General features: G+C 42.1%; 1 protein-coding gene across 1 annotated transcript in view; it reads right to left on the bottom strand.

Moving 5' to 3' along the window:
• Positions 1-20809, bottom strand: part of LOC310958268 (protein sidekick-1-like) — a 241874-nt gene that overhangs the window by 149717 nt on the left and 71348 nt on the right. Inside the window, exon 2 of the mRNA XM_083929123.1 lies at positions 2373-2529. Within this exon, the coding sequence (XP_083785249.1) occupies positions 2373-2529 (157 nt within the window). The remainder of the gene's footprint in view (positions 1-2372; positions 2530-20809) is intronic.

Genomic DNA, 20809 nt, shown 5'->3' on the forward strand with positions numbered 1-20809 from the left:
AGAGGTTGTTAATGGGGTTTTAATGGACTGTGCTTTACTAATGGGAAGCTTGGCAAAGAATCTAGGTTGGTGCCACGCCGGACAAACACACAAATGCATATACACACATGCACAGACACACAGACACACAGACACACAAACCGGATAGACACAGTAAAACTGGACATCGCTTTGGGGCTCATTACCAATACCAGGACGGCCAAGTATTTAACTCCCAGGCTGTCAGAGTATGCTGCCAACACACAAAAACCCACACACACATACACGCGAATACACACACATGTACATCAAAGACTCACACACGCAAGTCCATTTGAATCAGGAATGACACATTACACAGCAGCTCTCATCCTGAAACAGATTTGGATATTGGACGCTGCATCTCTCTCTCTCTGTCTGTGTTCCATTACTTTTTTTTTTTTAACAGGCGCGTGCGGAGGCGCTGTCACTATATTTTCTAAAATCCTAACAAGTTTTCCTTTACATTTCATAGACTTCAATCGTCCCAATCAATAAAATAATTTCTCAGTAAATGTATGTGACACAGTCCTAGTCCTGTCTGTGAAGTTAAATTTCCCCGAGTGATAAGAACGATCGCAATCAGGTTTTTCCAATAAAGACAGCTTCTGCACAAATTCGCCAAAAAAACTCCCTGTAGCATCAATGTGAGCACTGAAATGTCTAAAGTTATTCCTACAATGTGTGATGTTGTGATGTGTGAATTCACCGAAGCAGAGCATCACATAATTTCACGTTAAAGCCAGTAGTGCTTATATGTAATATAATGGAAAAACCGTGGGTATAAGTTAAGTATCCCATGAATCATTGTCTTTATTCATTTCCACCAATGTGTTGCGTTTGGATAAGAAAGTAGCAAAGCAGGTTGCCCGATTTTTACCAGCTCAATTAGGCAGCATTTAATGAACATATGGGTTGGATGGAAAAAGGCGATTTAACTTTATTTTTCAGCCAAAACGGTTAAAGACTTTTAAAGAAGATCCTGTAGCCTTGTCAACAGTATTCTAAGTCTAACTTGCCTCCTGATTATTTTATTGCAAATCACTATGTGTAAGAAAGTGTGTAAAAAAGGGCCAGGTTTACTGTTGCTGAACTGACGCTGAAGAAGGAAATGTAACTGAAGTTTCTATTAGTGTAAATCATTTTCACTTACAGTGCTGCTCATCTGAAGTCTTCACTTTCCAGTACGTTAAACATAAGCATAAAAGGTAATTGAAAATACAATAAATCAGACCTTATTCTAAAGAGAAGGTGTTTGAAAGGTGTTTGACTACTTAGGATTATTTTGAACATGTGGAAATGGAAAAAAAATGCATTTATATAGTGTTCTTATGCAGATGTCTTTACAGTGTCTAACATTTAAAGTCACACACAGTTACAGTCAGCTACTGTACCACACAAGGCTTAGTATCTTTCATTTATGGTTTAATATCTTTCTGTTTGTGGTTTAACATCTTTCTATGTGTGGTTTAGTTTTTTCCTGTTTGTGGTTTAGTATCTTTCTTGGACATGAACAGGAGGAGCTGGGGCTTGAACCCCCAACCCTTCGATTAGTGGACAATCTGTTTACCTGCCTAACAGTACAGAGGCTGTAAAACCAAGCAATTCCAGATGGTCACTTTCTCCCTCTCCCACAAACACACACACACACACATACACGCACACACAAACACACACACACAGTCGTACTCACTGCACCCTGCCAATTCAGCATGGCCCTGGCCTCACCAAACTACACTAGCCAAATGGCTGAGAGCAGTCCAGAGCTACACAACGCCTCCAGGCTCGAACAGCGACTCTCTGAAAAATGTTGGCTCAACTTCTCCCTCCTTCAGTGTGTATGCATTCCCAAGATTCCCCTCTATTTCTGAATGATGTGGAAAACAATTTTGGTTCACAGCTGCAGTTTTGCTGAGGGGGGCTGCTTAGCTCTTACCAACCAACACACAGGGACAGACAGAGAGAGGGCCAGAGGAAGAGAAAAAAAAGAAGAAGAAGAAGAGAGGTAGGGAGGGGAAGCCGACGAGGGAAGCCGACAAAGAAGCCCAGGTGTATTGACTGGTTCTCCGCTTCTTCCCAGAGACCATATACATATTTATGGCTCTAATGTAATTATTAATCTCACTCTGACTCTCCTGTCTAAATGTTCTGACCTCCTCTAAACACACTCCATCACTTATGGGTACAGATTTACTGATTTTTTTCTCCATGCTACAGCCATTAATGAACACATAGAAGATTTTCAGGAGGAAGGATGGAAACAGGGATGAAAGAGGCAGACATACAGAGACAACAGAGAGATCCATGACAAACAGTCAGACACATAGGCAGCCAGTCATTCGGTCATAACTGACCTGTAGTGTGGTGTCCAGTCGCTGATATTGCTGTTGTTCAGAGTCCAGCGGTACTGCAGAGGCCAGCTGCCTCCAGCCAAGCAGGTCAGCACCAGTCTGTTTCCCTCCAACACCACCTGCTGCCCCAGTCCACCCCCTCGCAGGTAGGGAGCAACCTCTGACGGACAGAGACAGAGAGGAAAATATGTTATTTATTGAGTATTCAGTCATGCTTGGACAATGGAGAAAAAATCTATCTGTATTTATCCACCACAAAAAAATTGAAAGGAATTTCTTTCCTGTTCTGTCCTTGGGTCGCACAAAATATCCACTCACCCATGTACCTTGATTTCATAGTTTCAGACTTGGATCTCAACATGCCCATTGTGTAACAATGTAGCCAACATTGTTACACAATGGGCATGTTGAGATTCATCTACTGTTGTATTGATTCATTTTTTTTCTCCCTTACCTCGGAAGTTTTCACCTTTCACCATATCTCTCATCATTTTTTACAACTTTAGTGAGGTGGGTCAAAGCTCTCCTCTCATCACTCCTCCTGCAGTCATAAGACCTTCGGATGAATACTTGTCTATGTAAATGTGAAAGTTTCCTCTGTAAAAATCTCCTGTAATGTGGACGTATTTGTTATTCTCTATTTTGTATATTAAATTTAGATTCTGACATTTATAAAAACATTAATTTATTAAATTATTATATCAAATTGTATCCTAAGAGTAACCGCATATATGACATATGATGTATGACAAAACAGTCATGCCTACAGTGTAATTATTTTCCGCGTAAGCACACACACACACACACCAGCGGCATGCATCACCATGTCGGCAAGTCCTATTTCCCAGCATTGATGCGCATCAACGGTCCAGAAAAGCATTCTATCACACTCCCATGAACGCACACTGTAACTTGACTACATCTTCTGTCTTCACAGAGCAGAGGCTGTGTGTTGCTGGCATCAGTTGAATTGTATCAAATGCCAGTGTATATTGCACTTTAGGCTTTGTATGAAGAGAAAGGTCAAACTCTAGTTTGCAGTCACTTCCAACCCAAATGTATAACATGTCAGGGGCATCCTTTTTTTCAAATGTGAAAAAGACGCAGTCACACTCATTCAACCTTGTGGCATGTTAAAGGGATAGTTATGATTTATTGGTACTTATCTATAGTCAGTGTATTTACCTACAAGAGATAGCAGCTGACAGGTCTCAGAAAGGAAGCTTAACATGTACTGCTATGGATGAAGGGCTGAATGTACAGTATTTTAGACACCCTGAAAAAGCTGGCCTAACAAAAAACATCACCAGTTGTATGCGACATTTAGAAATATTTTCATCAATTTTTGTTAGTTTCTTATCCTTTAAAATACCAAAGTCACAAAACAGCACAACCAATCGAGGCAGCGGTAGACCAGAAACGCCACAGCAAAGGTAAAATCTGGTAACTTTGATAATGGCTACAGTTCCCTGTTTAAACTTAAACAGGGCTGCCTGGTAAAGCGGTGAAAATATTCTAAATAAAGCATAAATTTAAGCTCTTTTTTTTTCGGTGACAAAAATACATTTAGCTGCTGTCACCATCCACTGTGGTGCATTGCTTGAATTCCATACCCGTCCTCCTGACTGCTTCTCCAAACTGGGGATTGTGCCAACCACCATCTACTGTAGGTAATACACTAATTATGAAGAAGTACCTCATACAACCCCAAATCTGAACAATCCCTTTAAGAACACCTTTTACTGTAATTGACAATAGCTCTTTATCTTCACCTCATCTATTATTTTCCTGTATAAAGACACTGTGTATTATCACTTAATGTACATTTATTGCACTGCTGGACTGTCAAGAGAGTGTTCAATATTGTACTGAACAGTGACTTGCAGTACCAATACTGCGTTTTATGATAAGGCTGTTGAATCGCTGGCCCTGGCTTGCAAGGTACATTTGCTAAATGGCTTGGCTGCAGCTGCTATCTAAACAATGCGGTCCAGTCTTTAAGTCTTGGCTCAGGTGTTCAAACCTGGCTCACCAGCACAAACGCATAGAGGCATCAAGGCTAAAGAGTCTGTCCACAGCAACTATAGCTGCAGGACCTGTCAGTCCGTGTTGAGGCCTGGATACACTAAACAAAAATCAGCATCTGGGCGTGCAGGATACAGTGAGGGTGTAGACTAAAAGATTTATTCAACCCATCAACCATTCACACGCACGCACGCACGCACGCACGCACGCACGCACGCACGCACGCACGCACGCACGCACGCACGCACGCACGCACGCACACACACACACACACACACACACACACACACACACACACACACACACACACACACACACACACACACACACACACACACACACACACACACACACACACACACACACACACACACACACACACACACACACACACACACACAAGCTAGGTTAGAGAGGGCAGGCTTATCTGCTTGCTACAGTACATATGGACAGGCCATAACTCTACAGCAGAGTTTTACTTGCTCTCTTTCTCTCTCCCCTTTTCCTGTCAACTCAATCTTCTCTTCTCCCTGCCGTTTCAACATTCTCTCTCTCCCCCAGCCCACTCACTCCGTCTCCGTTTCCTCCCTTGTTCCTTACTCCCTGTGGAAGTCTCAGGGCCACCCTTTTCTACCCTTTTCTTTTTCCACTTTCCACAGTTTCACCATCTCCCTCGCTCTCTTTTAGATTGATAGCTGCCCGCTCCATGCACAAGAGGGAAGTGTTCCATCTGCAGTAAGATAGATTTATGCGGGAGTGTGTGTGTGTGTGTGTGTGTGTGTGTGTGTGTGTGTGTGTGTGTGTGTGTGTGTGTGTGTGTGTGTGTGTGTGTGTGTGAGAGAGAGAGAGAGGAATGGTGCGTGAGTATACATGTGAGCACAAGGATTTATTTGGAATATTTCGTTTCTACAGACGATGGCTAGCAATGCAGACTCCAATGTCATACTGCTGACCAGCACTATAACTCTCCAATGCCTGCGTGTGTGTTTGTGCGTGTGGGTGTGTGTGTGTGTGTGTGTGTGTGTGTGTGTGTGTGTGTGTGTGTGTGTGTGAAAGAGAGAGAGAGAGGTGAGAGAGAGAGCAGCAGAGATGCAGCCTTAAAAGCTTACCAAATACGACCCTCAATTAGAAAAGGCTGCCATGTGAACATATTGTACAAATAAGAAACTGTGGACATCTTGCACCTGCCTCCGTCCATTTCACTTCTACCCACTCCCCTCGTTCTACTCCTCAAACCTTCATCTACTTTAAAGGTTGTCTACTCTGGAATACAGATAGAGACAGAACACACCACATCTCAGAGAAGCAAGGTCAGCTAACAGCCTGTTTCACTCTCTGATGTCGTCTGTCCCTCTCTCATCCCCCGCTGTCTGTCTCTCCGTCACTCAATGTCAACATGACAATCTTGTCTCCCTCACAGTCTTCCCTTTTCCTAACCTGTCTGTCCTTCTCCCTCGACCATCAAACCTCCTGTTTGTCTGTCAGGATCCCCTCCCCTCCGTCTCTTGTTGCCCCTCGGTCCATCTCTGTCAAAGTGTGTGGCAGCTCAAGGTCTCCGCTTTTTGTCTCTTCTGAAGAGAAATGTTGCCTAACAGAGGGATTGGCCTCCAAATGTGAGCGAGAGTCAAGAGGCACGCAAACACACACTCCTCCCTGCCGCAACATGTGCGCGTCCATGCTCCCGGGCCGGTCTCGCGAAGCTGCTTAGGCCGATTCCGGGGAGGAATTCAATTTGTCGGGGAGATGAGTGCTGTGATAGAAGGGAGAGGGAGGAGGGAGAAGAGGAGGATGAAAGGACAGGGGGAGGAGAGGAGCAGGGTCGCTGCTCCAGGGCTGATAGTCCACTACGATTCCACCCTCTCTCCTGTCCTCTGCATCTCTCTGCACTTTTACAGTGAGTGGAAGTATGGTCGAAATTAGGCCCTTAATGACTTGTCCTTTACAAATGGGCCAGTAACGATCATTATTCTCACATCGTGTTGCATTAAATATCCCCAAATTAATCTGGAATTTTACCGCAACAGCTGCGGTGAGATGTGAGATTTACCTCTGGCTCTATATGAGGTCAAGGTGCTGCCTAACTTATAACAGCACGGGTAATGGTTTAGATTTTGAAATTGAGTTTGAGATTTAGGTGGTCAAAAAAAAAAAAAAAAAAACGGTCCGCATTCAGATATGCAGAGGAAACCATGCGGTGTGAATGAATTTCAGAGCATAGGCATAAGAGAATGAGTGCAGGAATAAAACTTAGTTGAGCCAGGGATCTCATTCCAAGTACTTGCTTAATTATTGGATATGTGTGTATGTGCGTGTACAGTGTGGGTTTGTATGTGCGTGTCAGGTCAGAATTAGGGTGACTCACTCCAGAGAAATCACTTTATCTTCATAGAGCTGAACCCCTACTGTGAGACAGGGCTGGCAGGACTGGCTATGGTCTATGAATACTGATTCACTGATAGTATGTCTCTCTCTCACACACACACACACGCACGCACGCACGCATATGCACGCACACACAGACACACACAGACAGACACACGCACAGGCACACACAGACACACACACGCAAACACACGCACGCACGCACACGCACACCCACGCACACACAGACACACACACACACACATACACACACACACGCACACACCCTTCGCCGTGCCTTTTTGACGCATGAGGTTGAAGGGGAGAAAATAACTGAATCAGACTCTTTTATTCCAAGTACATTTTTTACGAATAAGCGAGTAGAAGTTGCATAGCTAGGCAGATTTTTTTTCATGGTAACAGCAGTCTATTTGATTATGGGGGTGCAAATGACTTCAACTCCTTTTTAATCTCATAAGTCTGCCAGCGCTTGTTTCAACAGGCGTTTAAAAACACTTAATTGGACTGACAGTGTGTGAGGCGAGAGGAAGAAATATGAGTTGAGATTTTGGCGTGTTGCTACCCGTCAGAAAAAAGGGGGTCGAAAAAGAGGCTAATTAATTGAACAATGTAAATTGAGGGACTGAGAAATTAGATTTCCTTTCCCCAATCGAAGAGCTCAAGACAACTATTAATGTTCCTGAATTTTGTACCTAGGACAGTTAACATTGATGCAACAATACTTATGGAAATATAAATCTGGGATAAATTTAGATTACTGCAATTTACAGAAGACCGGACACCCCATACGTGTTGATTGTTATGTGTCGATTGTAGTCCTGACACTCAGAAAGCAGCACATACTGTGCTGCACCACTGAGGAAGCACACTGTGAGACAGCTAGAGTGTTGATGATTAGAGTCACATCAGGAGGCAACCCTGAAATCCAAGCGAACATACATTCTCAAATGCTCCTGTATCAAACAGAAATAAACGTCCATCGATAATGGGTTTCCTTGCTAATTCTTTCTGCAATTTGCAAGGAAAAGACAAAGCGAATTGCAAAATGAGGGTGAAACGACATGAGCAACAAGAACTCTGCAGAGGGAAGTGCAGGTGAGTGAACTTCACAAGAGTGAGGTGAATTTCAGGTGAGTTGTGCCTCTGACCTGAAAGCTGATGAGCTGGATTATAATATGATTCTCTCTCATGGCACGGCGCGCAGCTTTTCTTTTCTAAATCACTTCTCCGGCTAAGTGATGTTGTTGACACAGTCCCGATTACAGTCGTAAAAAGTCTGACGTGTTTAAGCCTCATCCTGCCAACGTATTTAATGTAAAAAGACCACTGACTGGGGGTCCCTGTAAGAAGCAACTATTATACAAAATGTTGGTTTATTTCTTCTCAGAATATTATAGGTTCTGTCATTTATATCATCTGAAGAAAAAAAACACTATGAAAGAGTTCAAGAGTTTCAAAATGACTTTAAATTAGAACCCATGGCAAACATTTTATCTATCTCTTCTATTTTATCTATTAAAACTGCAATTGGGTGCTTTCCTGTCCCCCAGGATCGTACTGTAGCCTGGAAACCAGACAAATCTGTCAAACTCATGTTTCATTTGTTCTGGCGGATAGGTCTGGCCTCATCTGGGCGGGTTTAGGACTATCCTGCTGTTAAGACATGACGTAACACCCTTTCAAAATATGATTTCCGGGTCCAAGCCGTTCCGAACCTTGTATTTCTACAACACCGCCGTGCCGTGTTCACCGTTGTTTGAACAGGTCTGAGTTTTTAAACAACAACGTAATTGTCAATTTCACTTTTTCTTATCAATGAAAAAGGTGTCTAACTGAGGAAAGAGGTAAACACAACGGTTGTTCTCTGTTTTGTTTGGACCTGTAAATCGTTTTTTTTTTTTTTTTTAGAAAGGGTGTTACGTCAGACTTAACAGCCTGATGACAGTGTCACCGTCCTGTCTGCAGGTGGGTTCAGGGCAGTTTATCAGGCTCACAAAATTCAGATAAAACCGTCAAACTAGTCATATATAACTCAATAATCTGGTGATGTATTTCCTATTTTTTATATAGAATGTTTCCAGAGACACTAGCATCTTTAGCGTGTTGTTTTAGTGTAATTTGAGACCCAGCTGTCATTGTTTTCCACTAAAACCGCCAATTTGTCTATCCAACTGCATCTGATGATTCAAGGCTACCGGTCCCCAATGCATTGGTATAAAGCACTAATTAAAACTGGAAACAATTATATTACATTATTAGGAAACATTTTATTAAGCACATTCATGACAGATTGGAATAATAGAATAAAGTTCCGGTGAGATATGACGAAAAGTAAACCTCTGAGGTCTGCGGGTATCCCAGTTGATAGGATGAAGGTTAAAATAACATTGATGTGAACGACGGGCAGCAACTGGATCAAAAGACAAATGATAAGAATCAGTTGACACCACACTCTGCATGATTTTATCGCCCTAATGTGAACAACAGCTGGTCCAGACTGGAATGGAACCAGTTTATCTTCCAATCAGTTGTGATGCCTGAATCATGACTATAATCATCTCAACAATCCCTGCTGTAGGTAAACACAACCAATAGGAGGCTCCTTCTGTCTCTCACAGATCCATTACAGACCTCTAACTGAAGGAACCTACTGACCAAACATGATGACAGCTGAGCACAAAACACCTGCCGTCTTTGATGATGATAAAATCAAAGCGGCTCTGACGTTAACCCACTAGGCTGAAGCTCACCCACTGAGCCCAACGGCTGAACTGTTAGTTAGTGGGGAATTTCTCTGGACTACAGTCCTGGACAGAAGACAGCAGAACATCCTGCAAGACAGGACAAAATGTTTCCTCATCCACAATGGTAGGAGTGGCAAACAGGCTGTAGAGCTTTGATCAGGAGTTTAACTTGTAGCTTTTCAAGCTGCTGCTGCTTTAATTGACTACTGAATGCCAGACTCCATACTGGAACGGAGCACCTCTCGTTGGAGACCAGATACCTTTCCCCTAACCTGCCGTCCTGCTCAGACAGCCAATCACAGCTCCCTCATCCTAGCTCCCTCCTTGCCTGCTCCAATCATGGTTTCCACGAGCCTTAACTGACAGCTGTCTGTGAAGAGGTGACAGATGACTGATTGATCTCGACACGCTGATTGGCAGATGTCAGACCAGAGGAGATGTTGCCTACACCGTCACACATGCACTCAAAACACACACGGGTAGATACACGCTAAGGCGAACAATCTAGGCTTAAATAGAATGAGTTCAAAGTCAAGTTTTACTTTGCTTGTAAGTGTGTTGGCTTCTTTTTTAGTTTATTTATGTCGTAGTTAACCTTTATTTATATGGGTAACCTCAAGAGAGACCTGATTAACAACACACAGTTACATAGAACAGGAGATTCACAAAGGACATTCTTTGAGTCGAAGACAGTGGTAGTATAATGCACGAGAGTTATGGTGGATTCTTAAACAACTTTTACAACAAAGGCTCGTCAGAGAGACCTTTTTTTTAGTCTGGATTGACATTAACATTCTATTGGGCTTGACACCGGGACAACAGCAGGTGAGAGAAAACAAATGTGTCCAATTAATGTGTAATTATATTGACTCTGGCCATTTTCCAATTTGGCCGGTGCTCATTTAGGGACTGGACTGTCTGTAACTCTTTTTAGAGGTGAGTATAAGATGTTAACCAAAACTCTGAATGAGCGGCTGTTTTTAAGCTTGTTTAAAATGTCAATTTATTGCTGTCTCTAGCATTTAATGTCACTCTGTGTGTGTGTGTGTGTGTGTGTGTGTGTGTGTGTGTGTGTGTGTGTGTGTGTGTGTGTGAGTGAGTGTGTGTGTGTGTGTGTGTGTGTGTACCGGAGATCTACGTGAAATGTCAAACTGCTATAGCCTACTTAAATTGAACAGTAACCTACTATGGTACAAAACAGCACATTGGGTCACTGCAAGTGTGTGTGTGTGTGTGTGTGTGTGTGTGTGTGTGTGTGTGTGTGTGTGTATGTGTGTTCATGCCCGTGTGTGATTATTTTCATTATTGATGAATTTGTCGATTATTTTGTTGTTTTACAAATTAATTGTCCATAAAATGTGAAACATGCCCATTCTCTAAGGTGTCTTTAAATGTCTTGTTTTGTCCAAAACCCAAACATATTCAGTTTAATATGATTAAAAACAGAGAAGAGTAGGACATTTCCATATCTGAGAGGCTGAAAACAGCCCTTTCTGCCATTTCTGCATGAAAAGTACTTCAACGAATTAATAGTCGACTATGCTAATCATGTGTGTGTGTGTGTGTGTGTGTGTGTGTGTGTGTGTGTAGTCTCTAAACCTTGCATGTCTTAGGGAGTCAGGTTGCAGATGTATGGGTTCATGGGAGTGCAGGTCCCTGGAAAGAGGGTAATAAACGGGGCAAAAGGGCTGCAGCAGAGGAGTGGGGGATGGAGGGGTGATATGGGTGGTGGTGGGAGATCCGAGGGGGAGGGTTCTGGATAATTAGGTGGAAGAGACGACCGTGATCAGTGACATTTAAGAGGTGGGCTACACTGCAGGGCACATCTGCTAGGGCGCACACACACATACAAACATACACACAACTGTCAGCTCCTATCTCCTTAAAAGCAGACAGGCGGACACAGGAGGTGAATGGGAGAGTAGGGAGGGAGTGAAATGAATACCTCCCACAGGGACGTCAGCCTCCTCTCTCTCTGAAGAAAGTTGTTTACATAAGCAACCACAAAAACACCTCGATACTTTTGAATGAAACACAAACACCAGCAGACAATAATTATTTCTCTGTTTTACTGTCTTTTTATCCCCAAGACTCCCCCTTCCTCTGGCTCCATTTTACATCCCATAAGTAAAACAGGTAGAAAACATACTTGTACCTGTACACACACACACACACACACACACACACACACACACACCCACGCACACACACACACACACACACACACACACACACACAATCAATCAGCCACGGTTCCATGGACAGATCTTAAAAAGGACAGCATGGAGCAACGTGCGTGCCACTTGTACCCTAGTTGGTGGGAGTGTTACCAGTTCGCTCCTGAACCTGTCTTACGCGATCACAACACCACCTTCACATCACAGCTACTGGGTTCACACACACACACACACACACACACACACACACACACACACACACACACACACACACACACACACACACACACACACACACACACACACACACACACACACACACACACACACACACACACACACACACACACACACACACACACACACACAAGCACACACACAGATCCAGAGTAACCCTGAGAGAATTCACAAACAGGACTGCATTCAGATATGTGATAGTGTGAGGACATGACCCCAGGGTCCTTCTCTCTCAACACATACATGTATACACATACAACCTAGAGGGATACAACCTAGAGAAATGCCTCCACTACTAAAATGCTAGCATTGGTATTTGCGAGTACACAACAATTTGATACCATAATATCATAATTTCACCCCAAAACAAATTTACTTTAAAGTAGTTTATTTATCTTCTTTTACAGTTATGACTAAAAGGAAGGCTCTACAGCAATGATAGTAATAATAGTAGAAAACAGCTGTTTATATAATATAGATATATAATAATATATACATTGGGTTACTTTTTTTTATTACTGGTATTGCATCAGTACTCTGTATAAGAATCGGTCTCAGGAAGGAAACAAATGGGTAAAGTAATGTGTGGACCTTAGAGAAAGTAAACTACAGTATCCCTTAATCTCCTTTCTTCCTTCTCATCTTTGTCAGCTTCCTGGTAGCCAGTAATTTAAATTGTCCTTCTGTTTTATTTTCCACATCTCTTTGCATCCTCCGTCTTCCGCTCCTTTTCTCTCATTCTCATGTTTTGCTAAATTGTTGTCTGCCCGTCTTTTACCGAAGCGCAGGTGGTGTCGTTTGTGCCCTGAAACCCTCTACACACCTGTCTGTGCGAGCCATCATCTCCCCTGACAGCTGCCACTGTCCTGACCTTGGGCATTGTAGGCTACGTGGTTTTGAAGTGATTGACGAATCGTATCCTTTCATTCATTATTGAAGACAGGAGATCAAAACCGCGGTACCCGGGATATCACTGTGACAGCCCGGCACACCAGACAGAGGTGAAGAGGGAAGGGAGCAGGAGGAGAACGTGGGCGAGTGAGAAGGTCATCTGAGCAAAGAGGTGCAGGTGAGAAGTGAGGGTGAGGGAGGGGACGCACACAGGGAGCATGAAGGTGGAGCATCCTAAACAGCAGCATCACTTTTTTGTTTCACTGTGGCGTTCTTTCAGAGATCCTGAGGCTGCCTCCAGCCCTCTGCTCACAAAAGCCTCCACACATCTAAAAATAAGACTTAAGCCAGACTAAAGTTGAAACGATGAATACAGCCTTCTCCACTTAATAATCCTTCAAATAAGAGTGAGACTCTGAAGGATATGGCATTGTGTATACTTTGGGTCTGTTCATTGATATTTTATATTTGCATCTTTATGGATAAAAACAGTTCTATCTTATCCATGGTTCCCACATTTTCTTAAACATCAAATTTAATCATTTTTTTAAAGATGGCAACTGCGGTACACATGCGGACAGCTGAACGTAGCCTATTCTATTTTTTGCACAAAATCTATAAATTCAAGCACTTTCAATTACCCAATTCTTTTTATGTCTATTTTCAAAACCCTGCTGTTTTCCGCTCAAATTTCTAACTCTTAAGGAGACATGGAAACATGTAATATAATATTCTAAACCTCTGCTCGTTGTCACGTGAGTGTCACTGAGGGGACATGTGAGGGGTCAAGTTCACATCACCTGAGAAATAGATCTTACTTACAGGTTGTCTCCAGGGCCGTGGGAAGTGTCCGGCACTTTGAAGCCAATTTGACAGTGGTCAAATGGTGGGATTACAACTGTGACGTCAGCCACTTGATGTCATTGTGCCCAAAAATACATTTTTCCCATTAACTAAAAGGGCCAAAGAGACATCTGTAAATCCGTGGGTACACTTTTTTTAAGCACTACCCCAACAAAATGGGCCGGGACAAGCCTCTAGTGCGCCTGCTCTATGGGCTCAACAGTGTGGAAGTAGAGGCAAAAGCAGAGCCGATCATCCAGGTATTTTTAGGCACTGGAGTTTTTTGGCTTAATGCACCACTGAGCAGCTTTCATAGCAATGAATCGGACACCACCTTGAACGCTGTATCCAGTGCTCTTAATACATCCATGGTTGTTTCACTGTTCGTGCATTCTGGACAGGTTGGTAGCCTAATTTACTTTAGTCTATCAGCTACTTAAATTGCATCCTGACTACCAGGCTACCCCTTCCTAATTTAATTCATACAACTCTCACACGAACTCCATGTATGAATCCAAATCCATTAGATAGAAGAGTTTAAAATAGACAAGATGAAAAATATCCTTGGACATAGATAACTCAGTTACAGAAAGTTAAACTACAAAGCATACGATGGTTCTGACTGTCTCACGTCAGCCCACAAAGGAAATACATCTGAAGACTGGTGGAATTTACCCCGGAGGGAAACACTGACGTCAGTACTGGTGATGAGTAATTTACGCTTTAATCATTTATATTGTTACCAAAAAAAGAATTTGGCCAAGAACCTTGAGCGCATCTCCTGTGTCCATCCCCACCACACGCTCTGAACTTTGTCCCGCTGTCTTCACTCTTTCATCTTCCTTTCCAGTCCTTTATAAAATACCTGCCTTCATCAGGCTCCACCATCCTCGCCCCGTGTTCACCTCCATCCTCTTTTCATCTCTACCCTGTAGCATTGATTTCGAGTTGGACTGAAGCATAGCTCTCTATTCAAAAGAAGTGCATGTTATGTCCACCGGCGATGTCATTTACCTGCTACCTGTGGGGGAGCCAAACACTTGATGACTCTAAGTTTTACTTCTCAGACCTGCTTCTCTAAACGCATTGGCTGTCACTGTCCTTTGGCCTTTCCTTCACACTTTAACTAATTTGTTGTCTGGTATGAGGGAGGTGTGTGTGTGTGTGTGTGTGTGTGTGTGTGTGTGTGTGTGTGTGTGTGTGCGCGTGTGTCCTGCTTAGGCATGACTATGCACCAGTCCATATGCTCAGGCTACGCAAGTATGTGTGTGCTAATGTGGATGCTTACTTCCTACTTTCCACAGTGACAACATCTGCCACCAACTGCAAGACGCACCATATCTTCGTCGTCTCTCTCACCCTTCCTCCCTCCCTCCCTCCCTCCCTTGACAAGGGCAGCTAAGTGACACACCATTTGAAGGGCAGACTCTGTCTCGGTAAACGTTTCTCTCACAGACTCAAATTAATTCAATAACACTGACAAAATGTCCTTGCCAAGATACAATATGACTTTCTTTTCTGAGTGTTTACTTACTTCAACGTTTATACACATATGCGAGAGCTTATGCACGAATATAAAGGCACAGAGAAGGTCAGACACATAACTACCCAAGCGCAGATGTTCCCAGTAACAGCAAACAAGTCAGCTGATAATGACTAAGACAGCCCAGACAAAGAAGTGTTTGAGGCGTACACGCTCATTGTTTTTTTCCCAAATAATTCATTGTTAAGCTTTTTGATTTCTCAGCGTGTCGGTGAGCTGATGGAGAGGGTATTTTAAGATTTCCTTTGGGTGAAAATGTACGAGACGCATGCGAGGGTGGTTTAAAGAGATGGTTGTGGAAAATATCTTTAATTATCTCGCTGTCACAAGTAAAACTCTGTTAGGAAAACTTTAGTTGGGCATGTTTGCAGGTATACTTGTCTCATAGTCACCAGAAATTAATTAATAGCAGTAGTTTTTCCAGTTTAACATGCAGGGTGGCGGATGAGTCAGTCATTACTTTCTCTTCATTAAATAAGAATGATGCATGGTTCAGGTTTTACAGCAGGCATACCAAATGCCTTCAGCTACCAGCAGTTTGCTATTCATATCTGGTACAAAACTTCTGTCATTGCACAGGAGACATGGCCAACATATATCACAATATAGGACAGGGCTATTCAATTCATTTGTAATTGGGGCCGGAAAAATGTGAGCATCAAATTAATGGATATTGTAAAACACTAAAGCAACATAGGAGTGCATATATTGTCTTTATTTTACACATGTAAATAGTAGCAATAGGCCTCAAAGTGCAAGAGCACAACAGCTGATCAAATCAAGTAGTAATAGGTCAACTCAAAGTGCAACAAGCTTGTCAAAAAACAATCCTTGTTAAATGATCATATCTGTTAACCAGAGGTTTACACTCAATTATTGGACTAAAGTACAAGTTTGAGGCTCTTTTAATGCTACTTTATTCTTCTACTCCACTACAAATCAATAGGAAATTTTCTACTTCTTAATCCACTACATTCATCGTATTACTTCAGTTACTAGTTACTTTCCCAGGCTTACGAGCACATATGAAACATTAGTTTATTCATCAAAACTTGACTGACAAAAATGAACGTAAATGCAGAATATTTTTTACAGTTGAGGGGGGAAAGGGGTGTTGAAGTTGTTCTTAAAATGGCTCATCAAGTTATACTCTTTACACAGCGATATATCATGGTTGCAGAGTAAACACAGGCTTCACAGTGACAGTTATAAACAAAAACTTCTCTGTCCATTCGCTGGTGAATTGTCGGTTTTCTGTCAACCCTTTCTTTTTCAGAGTAGAAAGAGACATTACGGTGGTGATTTAACCACTGATTTAACCGGACTGAAACAATTGCAAGAACAACAACAGAGCGGAGCTTGGCGAGATGTTGCCAAGAGGATTCAGAAACCAACAAAGAAGAGCGTAGCGGGAGCATGTCGAGCGTTGTTGCCGCGTGCCTACAAGGAGCGTGTGGAGCAAGTCTCCCAGCGCGCCGGTATTTCACGCGCTAAGATGGATACGAGAGAGGACAGCGGCAATGAATTACTTTTTCACATAGGCTTCTACTCAATATGCCGGTAAATATTCTCTTGCGTGCCAAATCCGGCCCGGTTGCCGCCAATTGAATATCCCTGGTAAAGGATGTTATCTGGTAATTAAACTAATAAAGAGTCAATATGAAATAACCAAATGGTAAAGCCTAGTTTTGTATACTCCTGTGTGATTTAAATACTATGCAAATAACAAAAAAGAACACTTGAACAAACAACAGTGTGACAAAAACTACCTACATGGACAGAAATGATCTTTGGTTTGGCCCATGTCCCATCTCCTAACATGGAGGGTAGGGTATGCTTTGGCTTCCCTGTTGTGGAGCTGACGAGCTGTCCATCTTTATCTACAGTCTATGTTATTATCAATTTAAATTACATAATTGTATATCACTGTGTCTTGATATATGATTCCATCACAATACCATTACATTGAAAGACCTACACTGCTAATTTACTACAAGACTGAGCCACACAAAACTGCACAAGTAAATTCCGGTGGGAATACGAATCTTTCAGGGGTAAATGAACAGATTTCTTGGCCTGGGCTCAAGAGAAAAACTCAAACTACATTTCAAAAGTGTCCACACACAGACAAACAAGAAAACAGTCATCAGCACATAATGCAAAGAGACAGGACAACTCGTTCAAACTCTGCATAACCTGCGTTTATGTCAGAGTAGACACAGAAACACATAGTGAATCTGTGTGTGTGTGTGAGTGTGTGTTTACGAGTTAGTGAATCACGGGGCTAAAATAACACTCACGGACCAAATATGATTATTAATCCAGTTGTTTTACATTTTTGAACTATGGATTATGATTCTGTGCTATTTGGAGATTGCATCACCAAGATTTTGAAGGACACAGGAAATTCTTTATTACGCTTTTAAGAAAACAGACACTAGTCTGTCTATCTTAACCTTGCCTAACACCTTCCTCAAACAAGAGTGGCAGTACATCAGCACACATACACAGGTGTCTCAGATTCATACATACACAAAAACACAAAGAGGATGGGGTCAACCCGGGTATTGGTCATAAGAGAGAAAGCTTGCTTGAGAAGTATTTTAAATGTACAATTACAAAAGTTTTCCCTGTAGAGAACGGCAGACACTGCCCCCCCCCACACACTCTCTGTCAATCACATGATGAGCGAGGGACAAGAAAGGGTGAAAGAGAGAGAGATGTCTGCAAACTTCAAAGCTCCTCAGGAATTCAAAGTTCAGAGTCTCATCTCCTTGAGTTTTCTCACAATTTTTAAGTCAATGCAGAGGCGTGCGTGTGTGTGTGTGTGTGTGTGTGTGTGTGTGCAGAAAGAGTAAAGCAAAGTTTGTAGATCTTACAGTCCATATTTAGGCGCATGGATTTCAGTTAAATACCATAGTAAAAGAGATATATAGAGACAAGAGTCATTGGACTTGCTATTAACCGTTAACAAAAAATACAAGTGATTTCAGGTGAGTACATACACCCCATCTCTCCTCATTCACCCTCTTTCCCTGTCACTTCATTGATTGCCCTCTCATTTCTCTTTGATTCCTTCTCTTCACCCTCCTTTTTTCGTCGCCTAAGTGTGCTGCCCCCTCATCTCCAGCTCACCCTTTGCCTCTCCCCTGTCTCAGTCTTTCTCTCTCATGCTGTCATTTAGCAATGCAGGCAGATGATAAAGTGTTCCATCATGCCTCCTCCCCACACAGTCAGCACTTTTTTATTCATTCACTCCTTCATTTCAATCTCTCCATCTCTCTTGATTTCTTTCCTTTGAATATTTATACCTGCCTTTATGGTTATGATGACATAGGGGGAGTACTGAGGAAAACTGTACATGCAATGCAGAGGTGCAGAAATATCAACAAGTGCACACAGTGCTTGCTTGAAAATGTTTAATGGTAAGACCCATTTACAGGCATGGCTATCTATATTCTGTTTCAGCGCTACAAAACAAATTGGTGGGGGTCAAGACCTGCTTTTCCTTTAGGCTGTTGATGAAATAAAGAAGCGCTCTGTCTCGTTCTCCCTCTCGCTCTCTCTCCTGGTAACATCACGCGCCTGTATTGGACGTGACACTCTCGTTAATCCACATTGAGTCAGCCACTGCATCTCCAGAATGCATCCCGCACCGATCCAGGTATACAGACCTGAGCCAGGAGAGCTCATGAATAGCTAATGGAAAAGACACAACAACGCTCTGATTCACAGAAAATGGCCTTTACACCATCAGCTTCACTATTGGCTGCCGGTAGGGAGAGACAGGGGGGAGATTGATCGAACATAAAGGGTGAGAGAGTAAAGCGATATGTGTCTGGGAGAGAGAGTAATTGAGAGTGTGTGTGTGTGTGTGTGTGTGTGTGTGTGTGTGTGTGTGTGTGTGTGTGAAAGAGAAGTAATGTGTGTGATTGTAACGAAAGAGAAGAAGAGAAATGGAACATATTATATGAAGTTATTGGAAAGCAAAGGAAAAAGTAATTTCACACGCAGCCCATCTGCCAGTGTGTCTGAATGGCTTATCTGCACACATGATTAACAAACTTGATATACCAACACATGCAACAGAACTCTCTTGCCTCTCATAAACACACTGCATGTGTCCTGTGGTTTGTGTGTAACAATATAACAATGGTGTATCAGGCAAGGTGGTTTGGGGAGGAAAGATGGGCTTAAGCTATTGTGGCCATCATAAAAAGGGGAACCAAGACGTGCGAGTTAAACCTAACCTGGATGCAGTGGTGGAAGAAGTACTCAGAACTTTTACTTGAATATTTTTTTTACAATTAAAGGTCCTGCATTCAAAATAGGGATGCATAATATATTCAGCATCAACACTGCGATGTGCATATGTTCAATGGTGACAACGCAGGATGTGTGAGGTCAAATGATCTCATGAACGGATTAAAGCCAGTGTGTTGACGGTCTGCTGCGATGCAACCTACACTGCCTCGTCAGTAGGTGTTACTTTTGAGTCCTGTCATCGCCACTCATACAAGATAACATGAGATAGAAACTTTATTGATACTACACCAGGGAAATGAACTTTCTACAGCAGCCCAAGAGTGAAAAAAGCAAAGGAAAAAAAAGTGGCTGAGAAAAAAATCTATAAACAGTATATACACCGTTCACTTAGAGCCTACAAATACGTCCATGATGGGGAGTCGCACTGACACAGGATAATATCTATTCTTCATAGATTTTCCCTTTTGTTTTTGCTCTCAAAGTGCACCACATTTAACTGTAAAATTGACAGTTTATCCCGGGAACCCCCTAGAAAGTGAAAATACCTATTTTTATTATTTTATTTAAGAATATTTTTTATATTGCAAAATTTATCACAGAAAAAAAGGAATATTGCAATATTTTCCCCCCAATATCATGTAGCCCTAATTTAAAATCTTAAGTTAAAGAAGGAGTAAAAGTACACAAGTATTATTAGACACAAAATATACTTAAAGTACCTAAAGTGACATTAATGTGTTTGTGACTTTAATGTTGCAGCTGGACTCGTTTTAAGAAAATTGACAGTTTATCCCGGGAACCCCCCTAGAAAGTGAAAAAAACCCATTTTCATTATTTTATTTTAGAATATTTTTTATATTGCAATAAATTTTTATCACAGAAAAAAGGAATAATGCAATATTTTTCCCCCAATATCATGCAGCCCTAATTCAAAATCTTCAGTTAAAGAAGGAGTAAAAGTACATAAGTATTATTAGACAGAAAATATACTTAGTGACAGTACTCATGCATAAATGTGTTCATGACTTTAATGTCGCAGCTGGACTCATTTTAAGACTCGGGGAGATCCTGCCTTCCAACTCGTAGCCCCTAAGCTTTGGAAGAGTCTCTCAAAAAGCTTAAGGTCCTCGGACGCTGTGGACTCTACAGCAGCTAGAAACCCATCTGTTCAGACAGGCATTTAGGTAGCATGTGGTATTTCATTTTATGTTCTACTTGTGTTTTACATCTGTTCTCCTTGTATATTTCATTCAGTGTGTTTATCTCTTTTTAATTTATTTGACTGCACTTGGTCACTTGATTTTATAAAGCACTCAGTGACTGATGTCTGTG

Source organism: Echiichthys vipera (genome assembly GCF_963691815.1).
Source record: "Echiichthys vipera genome assembly, chromosome: 2".
In the NCBI taxonomy this organism is placed as follows: Eukaryota; Metazoa; Chordata; class Actinopteri; order Perciformes; family Trachinidae; genus Echiichthys; species Echiichthys vipera.